At 45.6% G+C, this 23105-nt stretch overlaps 1 protein-coding gene and 1 pseudogene across 2 annotated transcripts; both read right to left on the minus strand.

Annotated features, from left to right (window-relative positions):
• Window positions 1-872: 872 nt before the first annotated feature.
• On the minus strand, window positions 873-21316 carry LOC146207138 (longistatin-like; annotated as a pseudogene). The gene is made up of 5 exons (XR_014700189.1): window positions 21200-21316; window positions 19851-20005; window positions 12637-12723; window positions 10664-10778; window positions 873-1209 (listed from the first exon to the last, which is right to left on the minus strand). The product of XR_014700189.1 is annotated as a longistatin-like (transcript).
• Window positions 3917-12715, minus strand: LOC146207139 (uncharacterized). Its single transcript, XM_084602567.1, has 3 exons — window positions 12637-12715; window positions 10664-10778; window positions 3917-5289 (listed from the first exon to the last, which is right to left on the minus strand). The coding sequence occupies exon 3, from the start codon at window positions 5140-5142 to the stop codon at window positions 4126-4128; it is 1017 nt and encodes a 338-aa protein (XP_084458693.1). The 5' UTR covers window positions 5143-5289; window positions 10664-10778; window positions 12637-12715; the 3' UTR covers window positions 3917-4125.
• Window positions 21317-23105: the final 1789 nt, after the last annotated feature.

A 23105-nucleotide genomic window follows, 5' to 3' on the forward strand; every position in this document is an offset into this window, starting at 1 on the left:
TTCCACGGGGCAGTCTTTGGGCCCACTAAGTGATCAACTACTCTACCTTCCTGCATTAAAACCCTACCGTTTTCGCTCTGATCGTTTGCCAGAGAAGTAAAACTGTCTTCTCACGAGGAGCCTCCATTCGTGAAGGCTCCTTCGTCGGTCTTCACGGACAGTAAGTAGGCAGTGCAGTCCGCGTAGTGCCACCCTCTGCCTCGCTTGGCGAAAAGAATCACATGCAGACGGTGTGAAGAGAGCTCAGGAGACGGTTGCGCCGAGCTTTTGATCCGCGTTGCTATGAATGAAGCCATCTGGTACTGCGGCGCTAGCAATGCTTCGCATTTGATAGCTATGCAAATCGGCTGTAACTTTATTTGATGTGCTGTACTATTTGGAGGGCGAGCTCCAATACGGCAAATAAAACATGCCCCAAATAAAAACAAAACCATTCTTTGTTTTAAATATTGTACCCGATGTAGTCCCCGTACAGCCGCAAAGTTAAATAAAATTAGGCAGCGATACTGCTTACGTGGGAGAATGCGGACGCATTGTGTCTATTTACATTACGTTACTTTTTTAACGTGCTGGGCTATATTATATTGATGAGCATAAGCGATGGCTCAGCGTAATGCTTGTACAAACTCTACACTGCATTACTTGTGAAGCGCTGAGGCGTGCTACGCCCGACCAATGACAGGATGCACAGCCACGTCACCCCCTGCCAGGGGCACGTTCGAGAAGAGGGCAGGAGCATGTCTGAATTGGTATCGAAGGTTTGGCTCGATTGCCTTCTCTAAAGTACTGCCCAATTCGGCAGCAAATTCCTGTAGGCGGCGAAAATCGCGCGACTTTACCGCCTTCGCACAGGTTTACAAGCGGGATGGGCGGAGCGAGCCTTCCAGGTAATGAATGCCTTCGAGCTCTCAAGGATGAAAAAGAAAATTGCATTGGAAAACGTCTTTTGAGGGAGAAGAAGAAGAGCTGCATATGCTCATGGTGCCGTGTTATGTGGTTCTTCACACTGGCCGCCAAAGAATTGGTGCCCGGTTACGGCCAAAGGTATTTTTCGCTCCCGATTTTGTGGGAAATGGGGCCTTCAACGCAATTGCGTTAAGAGACTGTCAAGCCGCGTGCAGCCGGTGGACGAACGCCTACAAGGCGGCCCTTATCTCTGGGTAAGAAACGTAACCGTCCTGGTCTACGTCATGGCGGTGTCGACATAACCTGCAAGACAGAAATGTTCAGTTCAGTTCAGTTCAGTTTTATTCCTTAAAGGCCCCCATTTCAGGGGGTGTTACATAAGGGGTGGGATTACATTTGTAGTGAGGAAAACAAACAGCGATGGTAATTTAACATTGAAGGTGATCTGTTACGCGTTCTTGAAAAGCAGATGTTGAAGCGATGGCGACGATGTCATGGGGTAGGCCGTTCCAGTCCGTGGCTGCTCGAAGAAACGATGCGGCGGTGATATACGGTGCTTGATTGAGAGGAGAATAAAAGCATTTGTGATAAAGGGTGAGGCTAGCAATGCGACGACGTAAAGAGAGGGGTGGCAGTCCGGATGTAGCTTTCAAGGATGAAACACTGACGTCATATGAGTATGAGGAATGAATGAATCGGGCAGCACGATTCTGCACAGCTTCTAATGCGGTGATTAGATATGCTTGATGTGGGCTCCAGATGGGGGATGCATATTCTAATTTGGGTCTTATAAGTGATTTATACGCGAGCAATTTAACATGTGGTGGGGCAAGGCGAAGGTGACGTTTTAGAAAACCGAGTGTTTTGTTTGATGCTGAAATGATGTTACCGACATGAACCTGCCATGATAGATTAGAAGAGAGAGTGACTCCTAGATATTTATATGATTGTACTTGCTCAATCTGTGTGTTAGAAATTGAATAATGAAAGAGATATGGATTGTGACGACGAGTGAAGGACATGAGTTTACATTTACTAGGATTGAGGGACATTAGCCAGTTATTACACCAATTTAGTACGTTGTTAAGCTCTGTCTGAAGAGTGTATTGATCGTGACAGTTATTAATGGTGCGGTAAATAACACAATCATCTGCGAAAATTCGAATACTACAGGAAACATGCAGGGGCAAGTCGTTAATATATATTAAGAATAGGAGGGGACCGAGGACAGAACCTTGTGGGACGCCTGAAGTAACCGGGAGAGATGTAGACAGATGGCCGTTAAGATAGACTGACTGAGAACGGTTAGTTAGGAATTCTTCAATCCATTTGAGAATATTAGGGGGTAGGTTCAGCTTTGAGAGTTTTAGTAATAGCCGGCGGTGGGGAACCTTATCAAAAGCTTTGGCGAAATCAAGAAAGATGGTGTCGGTCTGCATATTACGGTCTAGATTAGTGTGCAAGTCGTGAAGGAAAAGCGCTAGTTGGGTTTCGCAAGAGAGGCCCTTACGAAATCCGTGTTGTGAAGGGTGAAAAAAATGGTTTCGGCCCAAGAAGTTTACGATTTGTGAGTAGATGACATGTTCCATGATTTTACAAGGCACACTAGTCAATGAAATGGGGCGGTAATTCAAGGGCGAGTCTCTGTTACCTGATTTGTAGACTGGAACGACCTTCCCCGTTTTCCAATCAAGAGGCAAAATTCCTGAGGAGAGTGACTGTGAGAAAATGAGACATAAATATGATGCACAAATTGATTCCACATTTTTCAATAGTTTTGAATTAATCAGGTCCATACCAGCTGATGATGAAAGTTTCATTTTATGAATTATGGATGAAATGCCTTCTTCGACGAACGTGACTGCCGGCATGGGGGTTTCTAAGTTAAAGGGTGGTAATTGGGAAGGTGCGTCGAGTTCGGTAGTGAACACAGATGTGAATGCATGGTTAAATATTTCTGCGCAATCATGGTCAGTCACCGCTTCATGTGAATCATTCGTCAGTTTAATATCGGGAGGATGTGTTGGGTTTAAAACTTGCCAGAATTGCTTGGGGTTTCTTATAAGTAAGTTTGGTAAGTCATTGTGATAAAATGAGTACTTGGCGTTACGAACAGAAAGTAGGTATGATTTTTCGGCCTCGAAGTATTTTTCCCATGCGGCAGGCGTGTCGTTTCGTTTGGCGGTACGAAACAATCGTTTCTTTTTGTTTTCGAGTCGTTTTAAGTGCTGGGTAAACCATGGTTTATTGCGATTAGTATGAAAGGTAACCTTTGGTACGAACATATTAGTGAGATGATTTAATTTGTTCTTGAATATCAGCCAGTTTTCATGAATTGAGCGAGTGTGAAATGCGGATACGTATTCAGGAAAAAAGGTGTTAAGTTCTTCAGTTATTGCATTATAGTTACCCTTATCGTAGAGTTGTATCGTTTTATCGGATGTCTGTTTTTGAGTCGAGGTAAATGAGAATAAAGCATGCATGACTTTGTGATCGCTGATTTCAGGAAGGTAACTGATGGATGATACATTCTCGGGGCTGCTTGTTAGTATCAGGTCGAGCGTGTTTGCTGATTCTCGTGAGACACGGGTTGGTTGGGAAATTAATTGAGTGAGGTTAAAATTTAAACAGACATCGATGAAGTTCTTCGCCTCTGCATGACACGTTATTGTGGAACTAGCTATGTTCTGCCAATCAATATCCGGGTAGTTAAAATCACCAAAAAGAAGAATACGGGCATTTGGATATGTGAAAACAAGTTTATGAAGGATATTGTACAGATGACGTGGGAAGTCTGCATTTGCCTGGGGGGGGGGGGGGGGGGGGGGGGGGGCTGTAGCAAACGCCAAGCAGAACTGTTACGGGGGGAGCGCGACAGATGAGCCATATGGCGTCAATGTCGGATGCGACGTCAACAACAGAGCATGATATGCCTCGATGAATGGCAACGAGAACACCGCCCCTCCGTTTGCCTTTTCGATCGTTTCGATACACTTCGTTGTTGGGTAAATCGACCAAAATTTCCGCATCCGTTACGTCACTATTTAGCCAAGTTTCTGTTAGTATTAGTATGTTGCTCCCGGATGACGACATGATGTTTGATATGAGTTCGCGCTTTGGAAGAAGACTACGGATGTTAGTGAATATTGTCGAAAACGAGAGAACATTGTGCGGTGGAGCGGGTCGATGATTTGTTAAAGTTTTGCGACGGGGCAATTGCTATGTTATTTCCTTAACGGCTTGGGATGATGCGTCAAATACGTAGCGTTTTGAGCCGATGTGCAGGGTTTTGAAGCGCAAGGAGTACTTGTTAGAATTGGTTTTGGCAAACGCTAGCAACTGTTTACGCGCGTGTCGAACGGTGCGGGAGAAGTCCTCTCCGATACTGTAGTTTGTGTCTTTCAATTTACGGCCATTTGATAACAGTGCGTCTTTGGTTTTATGAGATAGGAATTTTACGATTACGGGACGAATTCGGTCGGCTGAATGATTTCCGAGGCGATGCGCTCTTTCAATGTCGTTAGGTTCCAAGGTTATATCAAGATTATTGCGGCAAACATCAATGACTAGTTTTCCTGACTCAGCCCACGTTTCAGCGCTAGCAGGATCAGGGATGCCATAGAAAATAAGGCTATTCCGACGTGATTGGTTTTCCGCGTCATCCAGGCGTGTTTCTAGTTCTTTAATCTTTTTAGCTTGGTCGATTGTGGTTGACTGCATTATTTCAATATCGTTTTTGAGGTGAAGAAGTGTTTGGTAATGCGTTTCGAGATCGGCCATTCGTTTGTCTAGGCTTGCTATGGTTTGATCTGTTGTGTGCAGCTGTGTTTTGAGGCCCTGTATTTCCGTAATCAACAGGGTCTGTCCCGCGTTTAGCTTCTGTAGTTCAGCGAGTACAGCAGCGTTGCCCTCAGGACCAGGGTTAGTCTCAACGTCACCTGATAGCAAGGAATGAATTACGTGATCACACTCAACGGCAATGGCGACACAGCAGTGCGGGCTCGGAAACTGCACCAAGATATAATTACTGGATTTTTTAGAGAAGAGGGCATACGGTGTACTGACCTGCATCGCAAAGGTAAGCGGATTAGGTGGCTGCGCTGTGGTGCAGTCACCGAGCCCACGAAGCGGTGTCAGCGGGTGAAGCTCTTTTATACATGTTGGCATTGTTGCTGATGTCGATGTGGCCATCCATGGTACTGTGATTTCCGGTGTGTGCAGCTCCTCTGGCGGCATATCCAGTAGGGACGAGCACTCGCCGGGCGGTGGATGGCAGGAGCCAGGGTCATCTTCAGTGTACGGCAGTGCGCACACCGATGACGCCCCCGTAAACAGGCCTGCCAGGGACGGCAGCAGCAGGCTGGCAAATGCGAGGACGGTCGTCTGCATCGCAAAGGTAAGCGGCATAGTAAATGTAGGCATAGTAATCAAGTAAAAGCAACAGGCCTCTAGGATAGCTGGCTGCGAGATTTTAAGACGAGTACAGCACCTTCCAAGAGTCTAGACGCACACAGTAGGAGTCTAAAGCAGAGGTCTGATTCCTTGGAAGAAGGCAGCAGAGCAGGAAACAAAAGAGGAAAAGCACACACAGACACAATGACGACGCTGCACTGACAACTATAATGATCTGAACCCACACATCTTCTTCCTTCACTTTACCTCTGCAGCTTTCTTCCTTAAGTTTAACGCCCTGCCGATAAGCGTAAAACGTCTATTTCCCTTTTCAACAGAACCACTGAAGGCTTGCCAATATATTCGTATCCCGAGCTCCTGATTGCACATGCTTAGAAAATTTCCCTCGGTAACCTGTCCACAAAACCTTCACATTGTGAAGGTCAGCAGGACAGTTTTGGTCTTTACATATAAAGCAGTCTTTGCAGTGCACTGCGATGGTTGGTTGGTTGCCCAACTTTTATTTCCATCGGAAATGGGCGCCTTCTTCCCCGCCCCCGGCACACTCGCCGGGGAAGACGGGAGAGTCGTGCGCCCGCGGGTTAGAGGCTGGCAGGTAGCCCTTGGCTTGTTGCGGCCTCTTCCGCCAGATGGACGGTGCGGTGCTAGATAGCAGGGTCTGTGCTTCGCAGCAGGGTATCCCAGGCTTCTCTACTTGTTATATTTTGTCCTATCCTTGAAGATTGTGGGCACTCCCAAATTATTTGGTCGAGGGTTCGTCCCTCTCGCCCCTCAGTGTTTGCACAGATCATTGTCCCTAAAATCTGGTAGCGCGTGAAACGCCCAGACCGGGTTCATGAAGGTTTGTAGCCGCCTCCACGCGACATGCTTCTCTATTATTTAAACGGTTAGTGCCCGACTTCTCGGATATTGCCGCAGCGTGCTGTCATTAATGCATCGTCCCGTTTGTCCAATGTATTGCTTCCCACAATGCAAGGGAATGTGATAGACAATGCCCTCGATACCTTGTCCGGTGCGCATTTGGCATCTAGACTTAAACTCCTGTTTATTCACCCGGGCACACATGCCTTTCGCTTTGTTTGGTGCCGTAGGAACAATCCGGATGCCGTGCCTATTATTCAACAATTAATTAAATTATGGGTCAATCCATGAACATATATGGTACCACTGACCACTTATTTCGTTGTCTTCTTTTGCTCTCCTCCACTTGTTCCGCAGCACAAGGGTTTCTGTTATGCTGCACAGCAAATAATAATAATAATAATACTTTATTTTTCCTTTACTACAAGGAAAGGAAAGGAGCAGCCGCTAAAAAGCTGCTTCGAAGAGAAATACTCTGAAAACCCTGCCCGCTGTAAAAAGCTTTCTCTGACACGATGGTGGCAGGACTTTTTAAGAGCCGACGTCAACGCGGCCCTCGCAACACCTCTTTTTACTGCCTTTGAATGCTGAGATGTATATGAAACGAACTGCTTATTCGCTCTAGGCTGGTGCTCTGGTAAGGATTCGAGACTCAAATCTAGGAAGCGCAAAGCACCATCCTTTGGAAGCTACCAGGTCGGGCAACTTTCTTCAAACACACCCAGCTATGTCTCTTACTTGATCTGTCCCCTTTCCTTCCTCTAGATCATAGAGCACCAAAAAGTCGTCAACATATCGAACAATCTTTACAAAGCCTTTGCTTTCATTGCTGTTCGAATCCTTCTGTCACATCGGCGAGGTATATACTTCGCTCAGTGCAGGTGCAACCCTCGAACCTATACATTCACAACTCTTTTGAACATACAATACTCCTTCATGGGAAGCCACAGTTGATTTGAGGTAGGCTCCAATCAACTCCAAGAAGGTATCCAGCTGAATTCTGGAAAGCTATAGCACCCTGCTTCTCGATCGTTTCTCGTAGTTCTTTCAACAAGCCTTCTTGTGGGATAGAATAGTGCATATCTTCAATGTCAAGTGAAAATCCAGATAGTCTCTCCTTTTCATCTCCCTTAATCTCATATATTAACTGTTTTTTATTCTAAAGGGATCATCCACATGTACTTGGTTGAGATGCTTGGCCAAGTATCCTGAGAATGGTATCTGCCACGTGTGTGCTTCTGACGAAATTGCGCGGGAAAGTATATCGGGTTGGCGAGTTTTTGCACTGAAGAACAAAGAAATAAGTGGCCAGTGGTCAGTGGTACCATATATTCATGGATTGACCCATAATTTGATGAAGATTGGACACAGACACGGCATCCGGATTGTTCCTACGGCACCAAACAGTGCAAAAGATATGTGTGCGCGGGTCAATAACCAGCAGTTTAGGTCTAGATACCAAACTGCGCACCGGACAAGGTACTCCGATTGTATCCAGGGGATTGTCTATCAGATGCTCTTGCATTGTGCGAAGCAATACATTGGGCAAACAGGAAGATGCATTAATGACAGAATTAGAGAGCACACTGCGGCAATATCGGAGAAGTCGGGCACTAACCTTGCAGTGCACTGCAAAGACTGCTTTATTTGCAAAGACCAAAAATGTCTAGCCGACCTTCACAATGTCAATGTTTTGAAAAGGAATAAGGAAAGGTTAACAAGGAAAATTTTCGAAGCATGTGCAATCAGGAACTCGGGATGTTAGCACGCCTTCAGTGGTACTATTGAAAAAGGATTTTTACGCTTACCGGCGGGACGTTAAACATAAGGAAGAGAGGTAAAGTGAAGGGTCAATATAGTTGTGATTCTGTTTTGTTGCCTGCTCTGCTGCCTTCTTGCAAGGTGTTCGACCAACGTTCTATTGTCTGACTGTCAAGCATAAACGAATGAAGAAAACGGTCGTTTACTGTTCAGACCTTGTGCTATAGCTTACAGCGAATTACAATGCACTTGCCGAGCTTGCTGCCGTTAGTCAGGCCGATTTGGTTTATTTTATTTGTTTCAACATTTTATTTGCACACAAAATCAGTCTCGTGTGATGGGGCCAAAGGCAGGTATGCTCTTCCGACAGGACCCATGCTTTGCTTAGCAGTGAAATGTTAACATAAATTCAAACATTTTACGTTTGATTCTACGTATACAGTCGACGTCACTCAGCGCTCGGGAGACACAGGTCCCTGCAAATAAGGTCAGACATCGCCGCAGCTGGTAGGTTCTTGCGGCAACACTCGAGTGAATGTTGTGCCACAGATAGCCGCAACCAAGAAAGACACTAGCCCAGAAGTTTGGAGCTGGAGTATATTTTCGGATTTTGTAGCCCGATATGAGCGCTCTACACAAGGGTGACGCCGACTGTACGCAGTACGCAGACAAAAATATGCTGCAAAAAAAATAAAAGATTTGCGCCAAGATAACCTGGGAACAGGCATGCATTGAACGGCACGAATTATGAGTAAACTACCTACAATAAATAGAAAAAGGGGTAAAAAAGAAGGAGGTGTGGGGTGAAAACTGCTCATTTCGGCGACATTATTCCTGTTTAGCTCATCGTAACAAATATGTGAAAGAACTACAAAAGTCATGGAATGAAAGAAGTAAAAAACGTAAATTGAGAACGACTATTCATAATACATGAGTTCAGCAATGCATAAGGCAATGCAATAGTGTACACATTCATATGAATTTAACTACTCAACATCCATCGTCGTAAGAAAGCAAATAGATTTTAGCTGCGTTCTTGAAACTACGGCAAGATAAGCGTTCAACTAGATTTGAAACGTGCGGGTGGTGATCAAAAAGTCTAGAATTAAGTAAGATAATTTTTTATCTTATTAGTTCTTACATATGATTTCTTAAAAAAGACAATCCTAAGGTTGGCCAGAATATTTTTGTACGGTAAGTACGTACATGACAAAAAAAAAGCTTGTTTTTGTGGTTTGTGTCATTAAAGATGTGAATATGAATATCAAGTTCTAGGAATTGTCGAATCTTCAGTAAGATCACACGGACGTGGTGATTATAGTGGAGGTTTTCAATAGAACGCCATGCCTGCTTTTGAAATGCAACCAACCTCCCTGAATCACATTTTGGTCGTTGATTCCCCGGTCAACAGAAAGTAGTGCAGATGCGACTCAATTGAACCAAAGAACAGCTTGCGCTTAATGAGGCAAATGTAGGGTAACGTATAAACAAAGTAGAAATTGACATCACTGCTTGTATTTTATCGATCTAAGGAGTTAAGTTTTCTTCTAAAAGTGCTGCAAGAAATCTGCAAGTGTATAGAAGCGCGTTCAGCGTCCCAGTTATGAAATGAGAGTCCTCTAAGGCTCTCGTTTCCAAGCCAAGAAACTAGCTTGATGATTACAACCTAATTCGGTTGTAATCCAGCTAGTTTCTTGGCTTAAATATTGCGTGTTTAATTTTTGATACATTTAACTGCGAATAGTTAAGGTCAGCCCCCTCGTTATTTATTCGCGCATTTTTCATGACTCTCGTATCATATAACGATTGGCCAGGTAACAACAAACACGTGCTATCCGCATAATGACTACACCTGAAGTGTGAGTCATGTTGACAAGGTCATTAATGTGGATATTGAGTAAGAGTGACCCTAAAATCGACCCCTGTGGGGCACCATATATGTAACCTGCTGCAACTTTGATCTGTGCCCGTTTGAAATGTGTACCGGAATCGAAGAGACAGATAATACAAATTAAATTTAATGCGCTATTGCGGAAGTTGTGGGAAATAATTATGTGCTTAATACAATCAAAAATTAGCAAAAGTCGAGAAATATCTGATAGTGAATTTCTTTTGATCTAGATTGCTTAATAAGCCACTTTTACACGAAACAGGGCCGTTTCAGCTGATTTTGAATCACAGAATACAAACTATTGATTTGAAATAAAATATCCTTCTGGAAAATATTTATCTTCAAAAATAAAGAAATAGCTCATATTGGCAGGACAGTGCACCGTCACCTATAAACGTCTGATTTAATTGACATTCTGTAGATTAATAAATAATTGATTGATTGATTGATATATTGATTGATTGATTGATTGATTGATTGATTGATTGATTCATTCATTCATTCATTTCATTCTACGCAGTGCGCATGACATTAAAAGCGCGTGAAGGATGCTATACAAGAAGACAAAATGAAAAAGATTTAAACCCGCAGCTGTTACTAAATGCTGCTAATTTCTTGAAATACGTGTTGCCTCTGCAGTGCTAGCCACTAATGCGCGGCTTGGACTGCACCAAGATTTATATGTGCGGGCAATGCAGGAAATCTCTTGTACGGAAGTTTAGGCGCAGTCCGGATAGCCGTTAGGGGTGAAAATGATATAGCCCTGAGACACATCGCTTCTCACAGTCCAATGTGCACCATTAGATCGTAAAAGAATGCAGAGATACTCACTGGCGATCGATTCTTCGCGGAGAGCACTGTGCTCAGCGCCGGGTTGGTGGGCAACGCTGTGCAACATGGCGGCCTTTATCTATCCAGCAAATTATTGTCGTCGAAGTCATGCATCCTGCATAGCCAAGGGCAAGAAGAGAAGTTGTGTTCTCTTTTTTATAGATCCAAAAATGAAGTATGGACGTCGGAAAAAAGAAGGAAACATTATATGTTTGCACAATCAGACCAAATAAAATTCTCAATTTCGCCTCATAAAAAGGTTGTCACTGTCCTCTACACCTCTGTGGCCGCGAATACGACTGGGTTTCTTCTGAAACATTGTGTTCTTTTTGCCATCGTTGCATGATATATCATTTCAGTACCCCCTAGCTAATGAACGTTTTGACATCGTAAGTGGCACAGGACATCACTCTTACGGAAGCAGTCTCGAATACGCGAGTTACCTAAGATTGCTTCGTCGAACACTGCATCATTGTGGGTATTCTTACAATTTCACGGCTAATCAGCAACAAAACAGGGCCTCAAGCGTCATACACATGGTGTGGCTTGCAAGGCGAACGGTAATTTCGGTTTCCCCATATTTCTGTCATAGGCTGTCAAATTCTGTGAACGGCCACCGAATCTAGAGCGCCCAATTGTTACGTTTGAGCTCGGATCGCCGATCATCATATATAAGGTTAGTATTCCTTCATGCCAAACAAATCATTTCGAGAACTCAATTCATCATCAGTATATAAGCATTAGATCTGCCTTAAGTAACCTGTCATTAACGAAATATATAAAATTATTGCATGTTTATTCTCTTTAGTATACTACTGGTTCAAGGAAGGTTTGTTTCCCTCTTTTACAAACAGGTGCTGTATAGGCGTGTTACGCAACTTTCGTTTTTCAACCTCTTCGAAAAGTTGTCTGTATATATACTTTGTAAAAGTATTCTTGCCTGCTTTTTTCATATCTGGTAAGTTTGTGAACTTTGCTCTTCATTTCCTTTACTGTAACTGTACTGACTCATGTGAAATATATTTACGTTTACATTTCTATCTATACTGACTGTTGCTGTTTTGTTTTTTTTTTTTCCTTCATTCTTCCTTATTTAATATAAACTATTCCTTGCATCGCTGGCGTCTGCTTCCAGCAGCGCTAAAATAAAAAAGTTGATAGATAAAGGAGGATTGGATGCCGATACTCAAAGGAGTTACCCGAGTTCGCATGCTATTATTCAGCTCATTCATGTCATGTGGTCACACAACCCGACCAGAAATGTAGTCGTGATTTCTCGCTCGCAACGCCGGCGCCGCATATTGTAGAAAATGCGTGGAAACAGCGGATGGATTCTGGCACGCCTAATTGGGTAAATCGCATCCGCTTTGATTTTTAAAAACATTTTCTCTAAATTCTATAATTCGGTAAATCGTTGTTGTTTTTAGCTCCATCCCTGTTCACTCGAAGCGGGCTTTCGGAACTGCGCAATTCACCTTGCAGTGCCCCCATTAACGATTAGGCGACACGCAATGACCTTGAATGACTTTAGTAGTATGTTCTCTAATTCTCAATGGATCCAGGTAGAACGACAGGAGGCTGCACGGTATGAAAGAGCACTGAACAAGAGTGCATTGAGGGGAGGAAGCCTCAGATCGCAGGTCGAGCCAACGTTTCGACAAGACATGTTTAAGTCACGACAGTATGCAGTAATTTACGCAATTAACGGGAGAGCAGGTAGGCGGCGGTGCAAAACAGGAGTAGCATTAGCATCGGCCGGATATGGCCGATGCTAATGTCGCACAATAAACAGCGGCATTGTTGAGACGGGTTTGGACTAGCTGTCACGAGATAGCGTGGGATATTCCCGGATGGAAAAACAAAATCGTTGTTATTGTTATGCCCTTATATTTTTGTTCCAGCTGTAAGCATCTGATAAGGTGTTAGAACACAGTAAGATATACTCTCATGTTCACATTAATGTAACACTTTACCTAAAGTAATAGAAGTACATTTCTTCCATGGACATCTCGCCGACACTTTGCAGTTGGATGATCGTTGCGACGTCTCTTTTAATGTGTCTGGACAGAACAGTAAATCACATTATAACATGATGTTCAGGATCACTTCGTCATTTTTCTAAATATACTTATGTTTACACGAGTTTTGCAAACGTTTTCGCATTCCATAAACGCTTGCCATAAAAGACTTTAATAGAACATCATCACCACAATGATTAGGATTGCATCCACCGCAGAAAGTAGTACATACGCCCTCCCTTAGTTTTTCCAAATTGTCCTGCAGCACCCATCTGGAAGAACAGTTCTTATCCAGCTCTTTTGGCCTGCTAACATCGCAAAACACAAACACAATCGATAAGGATTGCCTCACATCCTTGTAGTTTCATGAGTAAAATGGGAGCCTTTTCTTCTTGGAGCGCATTACGACTTGCTTTGCAGCTGATAGATCAGTATATTTTAGCGCAAAACAAGAAATAACTAGATAAGCGAATACCAACCTCATCCCTAACACGCCTTTGGAACTCCTCAGCGCATGTGGAGTCACAGAAAAAAAATTGCGGGATGTGGATTATCTATGCACAATCAGACTAAGAACATCAATAAAGTGTAACACCACATTTACATGCTGCATATGCTAGAATAAATACGAGCCGACTGGCGAAATTATCTTCTCTCTCGAATCCATATCCCACAAACTGTTAACCATGACCGCTTGCTACGGACAAACGAAAAATTCCGAGACACTTTCGCGACTAAAGTGCTGAAAGACGAAACCCTGAGTGCCGCATTCTGCTACGCATTTGTTGCGAATGTGGCGGTGAATTATGCTTCGAGTAAAGAGGGTGACTACGGTTTCAAATTCCTCCCTTCCTTTAGACTATTCCCGCGGAGAGGACGGACGTGTTTTCATGCACTCCGCTCTTCGCGCCCGCTCGAAGACCGTTACGCACCACGTAGGCAGCTCTTCACCTGCCGCAAGGTTATTGGACAGTGCTCCCGGACTGGCCGAAGCCGATTTGTGTGCAGGTGGGCATCCACCGACCACTCTAGTGGACTTTTGAATCGCCAGGTGTACGGGAACGCTAGGTTGTGTTAAGCCTAGCGTCCCCCGACGCGTCGCGGCGGCTCCACGCACGCTCGTTCAGCCACAAAGGATGGAGTACCCCGTCGACGGTGAAGATATTTCACCGGAACAGCTCTCGGAAGAGGGCTGGGAACGAGTTCTGGGACACCATGAGAAATACAGCCACATTGGACGCAGGAAATCCGCCCGCAGCCGGAACGCGGGAAGCAGAGATGCCGAGATGGTCCCGTCGGAAGTCAACGTGGCCAAAGGCGAGTCCGAAGTTTCCTCCGCTGGCAGCAAGCCACCTCTTCGCCCTCGCAGGGCAGCCCTTCCCCGCCTTCCGGCAGACTACCACAAAGTAGTCGTGAGGCCAAGAGGCTTCGAGCTTCAGGCTTACAGCCCCCGGGCAGTCCACCAGGCAATCGCCGCGTCAGTGAATCTCGACCCTATATAGGTGCTGAAGGAAGATTGTGTTCGAGTGAACCCTTACAACAACACGATCACTGTCGCCACCAAGGATCCCAACCGCATGAGAAGCTATCGCCGCTTGCAGTCCGTCAAACTGGAAGGCAAGGAATTTCCAACTATGGCATATGTTCCGTCACCCGACGAGTCGTCCAGAGGCATTATCTACGGAGCCTATCACCCGGGAGAGACGCCCGATGAAGTACTGGACGCTGTAGTAAGTCGCAACCCGGACTTGCCAATAATTTCTGCAAGAAGAATTGGCAAAGCTCGTTCAGTTTTAATTACATTCGCCGGAAAGCATGTGCCCTATGAACTTTACTAGGGTTCAGCATTGTTCCACTGCTATAAATTCCGAGAACAAGTCGAAACATGCCTAAATTGCCGCACAATGGGGCATCGCGCTGACGTCTGCAGCAAGCCGCCGCAGCAGCTGTGTCATAGCTGTGGTGAACAACACCCGCCCCCGAGCCCTGGCCAGCCCCTCCAGTGCACTCCTAAGTGCATCGTGTGTGGGGGCGCTCATGCAACAGGGAGCAAGAACTGCAAGTACCGCTACGTGGATCAAGTCAAGCCCTCAGCGCCGAAGAACCCGAATTCCAAGGTCGGACAACGACGTGAGTCAAGACCAAGGCAACGTCAAAACAAGAACAGTGGACAAGGAGAGCAGTACAGCACCCGTGATCGTTCCAGCTCATTTCCATCTCTCCGCGAAAGGTCGCAGTCTACACCCCGAGGAAGAAGTAACAGCAAGGGACACGAAGACACCAAGCCGGATAAACAGGTGGGCTGGCGTGCCGGGGTCTCCCAGGATAAAAGCAGGAAGCAGGAAAAAGGTAAAATTGACTCCCCTTTGAATGAAATTCTTCAGGCTATTCGGAACATAAATAAGCGCCTAGATGCTGTGGATCAGCGGATAGCAGCAATCAGGCCACCATTGCCAATTCACTCCCCAATCCGCCTAAATTCTCAACCGGTAACCCGCGTCCTACGACCATGGACGAACCAATCATGGACACTACGGGCAGCAGCAATGCGCTCAAACGCCCTGGTACCTCTGAAAGGGAACCCCAAGCAAAAAAGATGGCGGAATCCCCTTCAGACAAGGACCTCCCATCTAATCCTTTAACAATGCAAAAAGTCGATGCCAATTGTAAACGCTACGTCAAAGAGCTTGAAGATAAAGTTGAAATCATGTTCCGAAACTTCCATTCGCAAATCATGAAACGAATAGAATCCATTCTACCCCTCCACACCCCGCCCCCGGCACAGGTTACTCAACCCGCACAGGTTATTCAACCCCCCCGCCTATTATTACCAACCATTAACCAAAATGGCTCCGCGAAGCCGGGAAATTGAGGTATGGCAGTGGAACTGCAGGGGGTATCGAAACAAAAAAGCCAACATGCAGTTCCATATTCAAGCCCTCCAAAAACCTCCAGACGTTATTGCCCTGCAAGAAACAAACGCAATCGTAAAATTACCAGGCCACAAGGTTTTCCAATCTCCGATTGATGAACGCAGAGGGCGACTCCCTGCCACTGCAACTCTCATTCAGAGAAATATGGTAGCGATACAACACAACATAGACGGAACAACAGTACCTCATACACTCATCGAAATCCTTCCGCAGGGTAAGGAAAACATAAGCTGCTTTGTCCTCAATGTATACAGCTCGCCCAAAGACAAAGGCACCGAGATCCCAGGTCTCCTTCAGAAGGTCGTTAGAGCAGCAGGGAGAGCTCAACTTCTAATCGTCGGTGACTTTAACGGCCAACATACCGCATGGAGATACAGAAAATGCAGTACCAAAGGAACCAAAATTTGGATTGCAGCACAAAACCTTGGCCTCTCTTTTCTCAATGACGCGCAAATTGCCACAAGAATAGGTAATAGTGCCAGTATCGATACATCTCCAGACCTCACGCTGTCTAAAAACATTGGCGATATTCGGTGGTGCAACACGGGTGTCCCACTTGGCAGTGATCATTATATTATCTCAACCGCTTTCCAAATCCAAGCCATTAAGCCCCCCAAAACGACCATCAAAATTACGGATTGGGACAAATTTCGCAAAATTCGGGAGCAAACCGCTCCAACCGATATCTCTAACCTGGAGAAATGGATCTCTGATCTTACCTCAGATGTAGAACATGCCACTTCATTGGCACCTGCGTCTGCAGAGCAACATACCACGGACAATAAATTACTCCACATGTGGGAAGCGCATGCCAGCCTTCTTAGACGCTGGAAAACACAGCGCAACAGGACACTACGTGTAAAAATTGCTCACTTAGAAAGGGAGATTGAGCAGTACTCTCTTGAATTGGAAAAGCAACAGTGGGGCCAAATCTGTATCTGCGACAGCATTAATGGACAGCTAGGCACCAAAAAGACGTGGCTCCTACTTAGGCATCTTCTAGACCCCAGTAACCCTAAAACGGCTCAAAAAGACCAATTGGTTCGACTTGTACACCAGTATCCGGGTACACAGGACGCACTCATTAATGAACTCCAGCAACGATATGTAAACACCACAGACAATGGACCGCTGCCAGACTACATTGGGTTGGATAATGCGTACCTCGACAGGGACATCGAGGATGCAGAAGTCTGGCAAGCGCTTGGTCAACTGCGCACAGGCACCTGGAACGGACGGAATAACCAATAAAGTTCTCCGAAATCTGGACCCTAAGTCGATCCTCGCCCTAACGGAATTCCTTAATCATCATTGGCAATCAGGCACCCTCCCACAAAGCTGAAAACATGCCAAAATTACTTTCATACCTAAACATGGCAAAAAGCTAGCGCTAGAACATTTGAGGCCCATCTCCCTGACCTCTTGCCTGGGAAAACTATTTGAGCACGTTATCTTTACTAGGCTCCAGAACTACGTTGAGGACAACGGTCTCCTCCCGGACACAATGATTGGTTTCAGGGCAAACTTATCTACCCAGGATGTTATGATTCGTCTCAAAAGGAATATAATCGACAGGGACAGAAACAAACATACCAGAGCCGTCCTGGGCCTTTACTTAAACAAGGCCTTTGACAACGTCTCACACAGAATCATCCTTGATAATCTAAGTAGTATTAATCCAGGCATCAGAACATACAATTATATCAAATCATTTTTGTTTAAACCTACAGCCGTCATAACACTAGGAAACATAACTTCCGCCCCAATAACGTTAGGAACACAAGGTACACCGCAAGGCTCGGTCCTTTCCCCATTTCTCTTCAATTTGGCACTCATCCGCCTCCCAGGTAAGCTGGCCGAAATTCCAAATTTGCCCCACACCTTCTATGCTGATGATATCACCCTCTGGACCAATAAAGGTAACGAGGGCGAAATCGAGGAAACTCTGCAATTGGCAGTTGACCAGGTAGAAAATTACGCCGCACAAGCAGGACTCACTTGCTTACAGCCTAAATCTGAACTCCTCGTCATTCGAGGTAAGGGGAGAGATAGGCGAGCACATAAAGATTCTATTCCCATTACTGTTAAGGTTAACGGACAACCCATACCAGAAGTCCAGACACTGAGGGTGTTGGGCCTCTTCATCCAGAGTAATGGCAATAATGCGGAGACGATTAACAGGCTTTCTGCCACTACCCATCAGACAATCCGTCTGATTAAACGGATCGCCAACAGGAGAAGGGGAATGAGAGAGAAAGACCTGTGCAGATTAGTACAGGCATTTGTTCTCAGTCGCTTCACCTACTCAGTGCCCTACCTATAGCTTTATGCCGCAGAGAAGACCAAGCTGGAGTGCCTCATCAGACAAGCATTCAAAGCGGCACTAGGCCTTCCTCATTACACATCTACAGAAAAATGTCTTCAACTCGGCATTCACAACACACTCGAGGAACTTTGCGCGGCCCACATCACCACACAGATGGCGCGGCTGACAAAAACTAAAACAGGCGGAAGCATCCTCGGCGCACTGGACGCAAATTCAGAGCCAGAAATAGATGAACCGAGATATCTACCCACACCAATCAGGAAGCGGCTCACCATTAAGCCTCTGCCCAAAAACATGCATCCTATACACCACGAGGGTAGGAGGATGGCCAGGGCCCTGGCTCTTCATAAGACTCATAAGCACCAACCGGGTGTTATCTACGTTGATGCGGCTGAGTATGCAGTTCCAAAAAGGGCATTTGCAGTGGCAGGGGTTACGGGAACACACGCCACAGCCTTCTCGGCCTCCCTCCGTGTACGCACATCCGCAATGGCTGAGGAGGCAGCCATCGCTTTAGCCATTACAAATTCAGAGGCAGATATTATCATCAGCGACTCCAAGACTGCCATACACAATTTCGCCCGAGGTAGAATTGCACAATCTACTCTAAATATTCTTAATAAGATTCCCTTCCCATATAGGGACATTGAATTGATTTGGGTACCGGCACATTCTGGCAACCCTGGAAACGAGGCGGCTCACCAGACAGCCCGAGGTTTAGTCGGCCGGGCGGTGACCACCTCCGCTCTTGGGACAGCCAAGGATAATCTTATATCATTTCTTGATTTAACCCATCACTTCCGCCTTGAACGAAGGAAGTTTCCGCCCCCGCACAAGCGTCTAAGCAAAGAACACGAAATTACCTGGAGGAGACTCCAAACAAACTCCTTTCCAAACCCGGTAGTTCTCTCACATATTTTCCCCAGCCAATTTTCTCCCGACTGCACACTGTGCGATGAAAGAGCTACCCTCAACCATATACTCTGGGGATGCAAGGAGGACCCCCCACCTCCAGAATTAGGAGAAATCCTGCATCCAAATGACTGGGAGACCCTGCTGCGCAGCTCGGACCCGTGCATACAAGACCGGATCCTCAAGCGCGCCTACGAGATCGCTATCAGGCTTGACCTGCTGGCCATCTAGTAGGGCAATATAACTCGGCCCGGCCCTATATAACTATCCGGCTAAATAAAGGTTTCTTCTCTCTCTCTTTCTCCCTTCCTTTACGGCATGGTACATGTGTACTCGGAGAATTGTGACAGATACGGCGCCTTTCCTATCCTGTAAATCAATTTCAAACGCCGCTGATACCTCCTGTACTAGCGCCTCCTAGACAAGCTTCGGTTACCGGACGAGAACCGGCGTACTCAGCATGGTATGACCCATTGCCCCGCCGGGGTGGCGCAGTGGTTAGGGCGCTCGACTACTGTTCCCAAGGATGCGAGGTTGAATTCCGGCGTCGGCGGCTGCTTTTCCATGGAGGCGGAAAGCAAGACGTCCGTGTGCTGTGCGATGTCAGTGCACGTTAAAGAACCCCAGGTGGTCGAAATTACTCCGTAGCCCTCCACTACGGCGTCTCTGACAGTCTGGGTCGCTTTGGGACGTTAAACCCCATTCCTCTCCGACTGGTTGGAGAGGAACGGGCGTCTCGCGGACCCATTAAAGGCTTCCGCCTAAATAGGCCTGATACATAGCAGCATTATCCAGTGTTGGTAAATTTGTTCCACACTCCTCTAATGTCTCTCAGCCTGTTTCTAATATAAAAGCTGAAAAAACTCACCTAAATGCATTCTACACTTAATGCCATCTAAGCGTTTCTTGTCGATTGATTTTGAATTGCTAATTTCACATATCAGTCATTATATTATCCAGGTTTATTAATTGCTAGGAAAAGGCTGTTTCAAACTCACTCTAAATCACGGACCACTTCCTTGGACGACTTCTGATGGAGCTCAACGACCGTTGGGCTGGATGGCTGCGGAGCATCTTCGACCGCCCTGTAGGAGTCTGCAAGGCTTCCACACACACAAGCAAGATATGCCACACAACGCAGCAACCAACGGTTTCATTCATTACAGGCGTACACGGTGCTTCATCGATAATAAATACGTTGCCAATTATGCAAATACAGTTCTGTAGCTAGGGCTTCAAACGTGCAGGGCTACGCCGACTTCTGTTGCTTGACACTAGAATTGTCGAGACACCAGAATTAAATGATGCATGGAAATTTTGCCGTACATTGCTGCTCCACCCTGGATATGCCGGTAAAAATAACTGAACGGGCCTATGATCCCCCGCTGAGAGCCCATTATAGACTAAAACTGTCCATCTAAAATAACTCTTCAATACAAAGAATCACTAGCACAGGCCTATGATCCCCCGCTGAGAGCCCATTATAGACTAAAACTGTCCATCTAGAAATAACTCTTCAATACAAAGAATCACTAGCACAGGCCTATGATCCCCCGCTGAGAGCCCATGATAGACTAATACCCCTGCCACACGGCAAATTTAATGTCATTTCCATCGAATGACACTTGTTCAAAATGACATTTGTTTGCTGCCACACGGGAAAATGATATTCGATGAAATCGACATTAGGCACCGAATGAGTTTGAGGAACTCATTCGAATGCGACAAACGAGGGCATGTGTTATCTCAACACCAGAGACTCAGTGAGAATATATACCCAAAATAAACTGCAGGCATTATAATACTACTGTGCATCTACAATTTTGTAGCTAGTCATTAAATTATGTGAAACATGCCAAATAGCATCGCGAAAAAAAAAATTCACCCCTCGCTATCAGCCACCGCACTCGGCGCGAGCGGCAATGGCCGCGGCTGCCGCAGTCCATGAGCGCCGGCACAGCGGTTCCCTTTCGCCGCCGTCAGAAAACATGTCAAAATCTGATGACCTTAAATAATACGCGGTTGGATAAAGGAACCTCAAAAATAACCTTTGCTCAGGATCGGTGATAAGTAACCAGAGCGATTTTCTGCTCACAGCCCCAGCGCCGGTGTGAGGCAGCTCATCCGATCTCGTGCTGTACGTTCGTAGCTCCAATGCTAATACGTCGCCGAAATTACACCTTCCGTTTACCGTCAGAAAATTTATGACACCACTGAAATTACAGTAAGCAGCTCCACGAATAGGCAACTGACTACTCCGAACGCGCCGTCCGCAGTGGCTTCGATGCAAAACCGTTTAGGCCTAGCTACGACCAGGGCGTAGCCATGGAGGAAGGGCGTAGCGCACGGCCAGAGCGCCGTCGTCCACCGCTCTCGCGGGCAGCACCGTTTCGGTCTCGGGATCCGGCACAGCAAGTGATGCTATTTTGTTGTCTGCTTTCTTGTTGAGGCTGGGGTCCGGCATTTTTCGACGGGCATTTATGCCCAGCAAACGATCTTGCGATGACGAGACTCGACGGGGCTGTGGTGCGCTACGCCGTCGGGCGATACTCGAAGATTCAATAAAAGCGTCGTCGGTCAATACACTAGCCGCTGCCTATTTTACGTGTTGCACTTCGAGTGTGCAAAATGTACGTTGTTGAAACAAGCTCTCATCATTCTCGCAAAGGCGCACCAACATTTGTGTATCTATCGCAATTACCATCATTTGCAAATGACAATTTGTTTTGGTCGTGTAGCAGCGCGTCGAAAAAATGACATTAAACTGAACGAATGTCATTCGGTGGAAATGACATTAATTTTCCCGTGTGGCATGGGTATAAAACTGCCCATCTAGAAATAACTCTTCAATACAAAGAATCACTAGCACACAAACACCATCTCCTTATTAATGAGCTCAAGTTATGCCCATTCTAGCTCAAAAAAGGTTGTAGACTGAAAATAAATGATCGACGGCAACGAATATTAGAAATGAGCCAACTTCGGGTCATATCTTTGAACGCTAGAACCATTGTAAACAAAATAGATAGCCTTGAGCTACTGCTTTTCTCATACTACCCGCATCTACTGGTGATAAGCGAGACTTGGTTGCACAGCGGTATTTTTGATGACAAAATTATGCCATATACGACGTGATCGCAGCTCGCGTGGTGAAGGCGTCGCCGTGATTTTCAAGCAGGAAATCAACCTCCTTGATCAAACTGATCAGCATGGAAGTTTATTTTTGCGCGTAACAATGCGTGTTTTCAATTTTTATCGTTGTGCAGTGCAGCTGACGCAGCGGGCTCTTTTATGCCTAGTCTCTTCGTCGTCTACTACATTACCAAAGCCGACATTTAATTCTTATCGGTGATTTTAATCTCGCTGCCATCCACTGGGATAAACCATAGTGTGGTTTGTATGCCTCATGTGATATCTTAGACCTTTTCACTAAACCTTAAGCAAACTGTTCGTGATATACACCAGAGAGTCGTATGTTCTAGACCTATTTTTTGTTAGCCAAACCTTTTTTGATAGAGGTTGAGCATGGAATATCTGACCATCGCCTTTTATACTTCTGTTGCGATTTGCCTGTTTCTTCCGGGATGCGTCCAGTTAGAGCGATACGGGACTATGTTCGTGCTGATGATAATGCAGTTATCGACGCTTTGCAATCACTCTTAGATAGCCCTTGAAGCAATGAGGTGCATAGTTTATGGCATCACTTTAAGAATGCAATAAAATACTGTACCGAACATATTGTTCCATTTAGAAAGGTACACGGCAAACGCTGAAATCCTTGGATAAGTCGTGAAATTAAACGTAAAGTGAAACGATGCAGGAAGGAAAAAAAACCTTCCTTACAATAGTTTCAAGCAGTGCAGAAACTTGCCTCACAGTTAAAATTAGCGAAGTCTTATTATTTTAACACGACGCTCCCCTAATTCATCCAAGGTGATCCCAAAAACTTTTGGAACTTACTAGGTCGCATTACGAAGTGGTTCATCTCGTACCTACAAAGTCGCAAACAGTGTGTTGAAATAGACACGCGTAGATCTAGCTTACAATCTCAGGGCAGTGTCCTAGGCCCCCTTTTTTAGTAATGATCTGCCAGATCGGGTTTCTGTTCCTATAAGATTATTCGCCGATGACTGCGTTCTCTATAATACCATGGAATCTTCGAGAGATCAAATCAAATTACAATCCCGCCTTGAGACCATAATAAAACGGTGTCATGACTGGCACATGGTAATCAATCCTATAAAATCAGTGTG

The sequence above is a fragment of the Amblyomma maculatum genome, chromosome 1, assembly GCF_055883805.1.
Source record: "Amblyomma maculatum isolate TAMU_Amacu chromosome 1, ASM5588380v1, whole genome shotgun sequence".
NCBI classification, from domain to species: Eukaryota; Metazoa; Arthropoda; class Arachnida; order Ixodida; family Ixodidae; genus Amblyomma; species Amblyomma maculatum.

Coding starts and splice junctions, on each gene's coding strand:
- LOC146207139 (XM_084602567.1), bottom strand. CDS start 5,142: ATGCCGCCAGAGGAGCTGCACACACCGGAAATCACAGTACCATGGATG.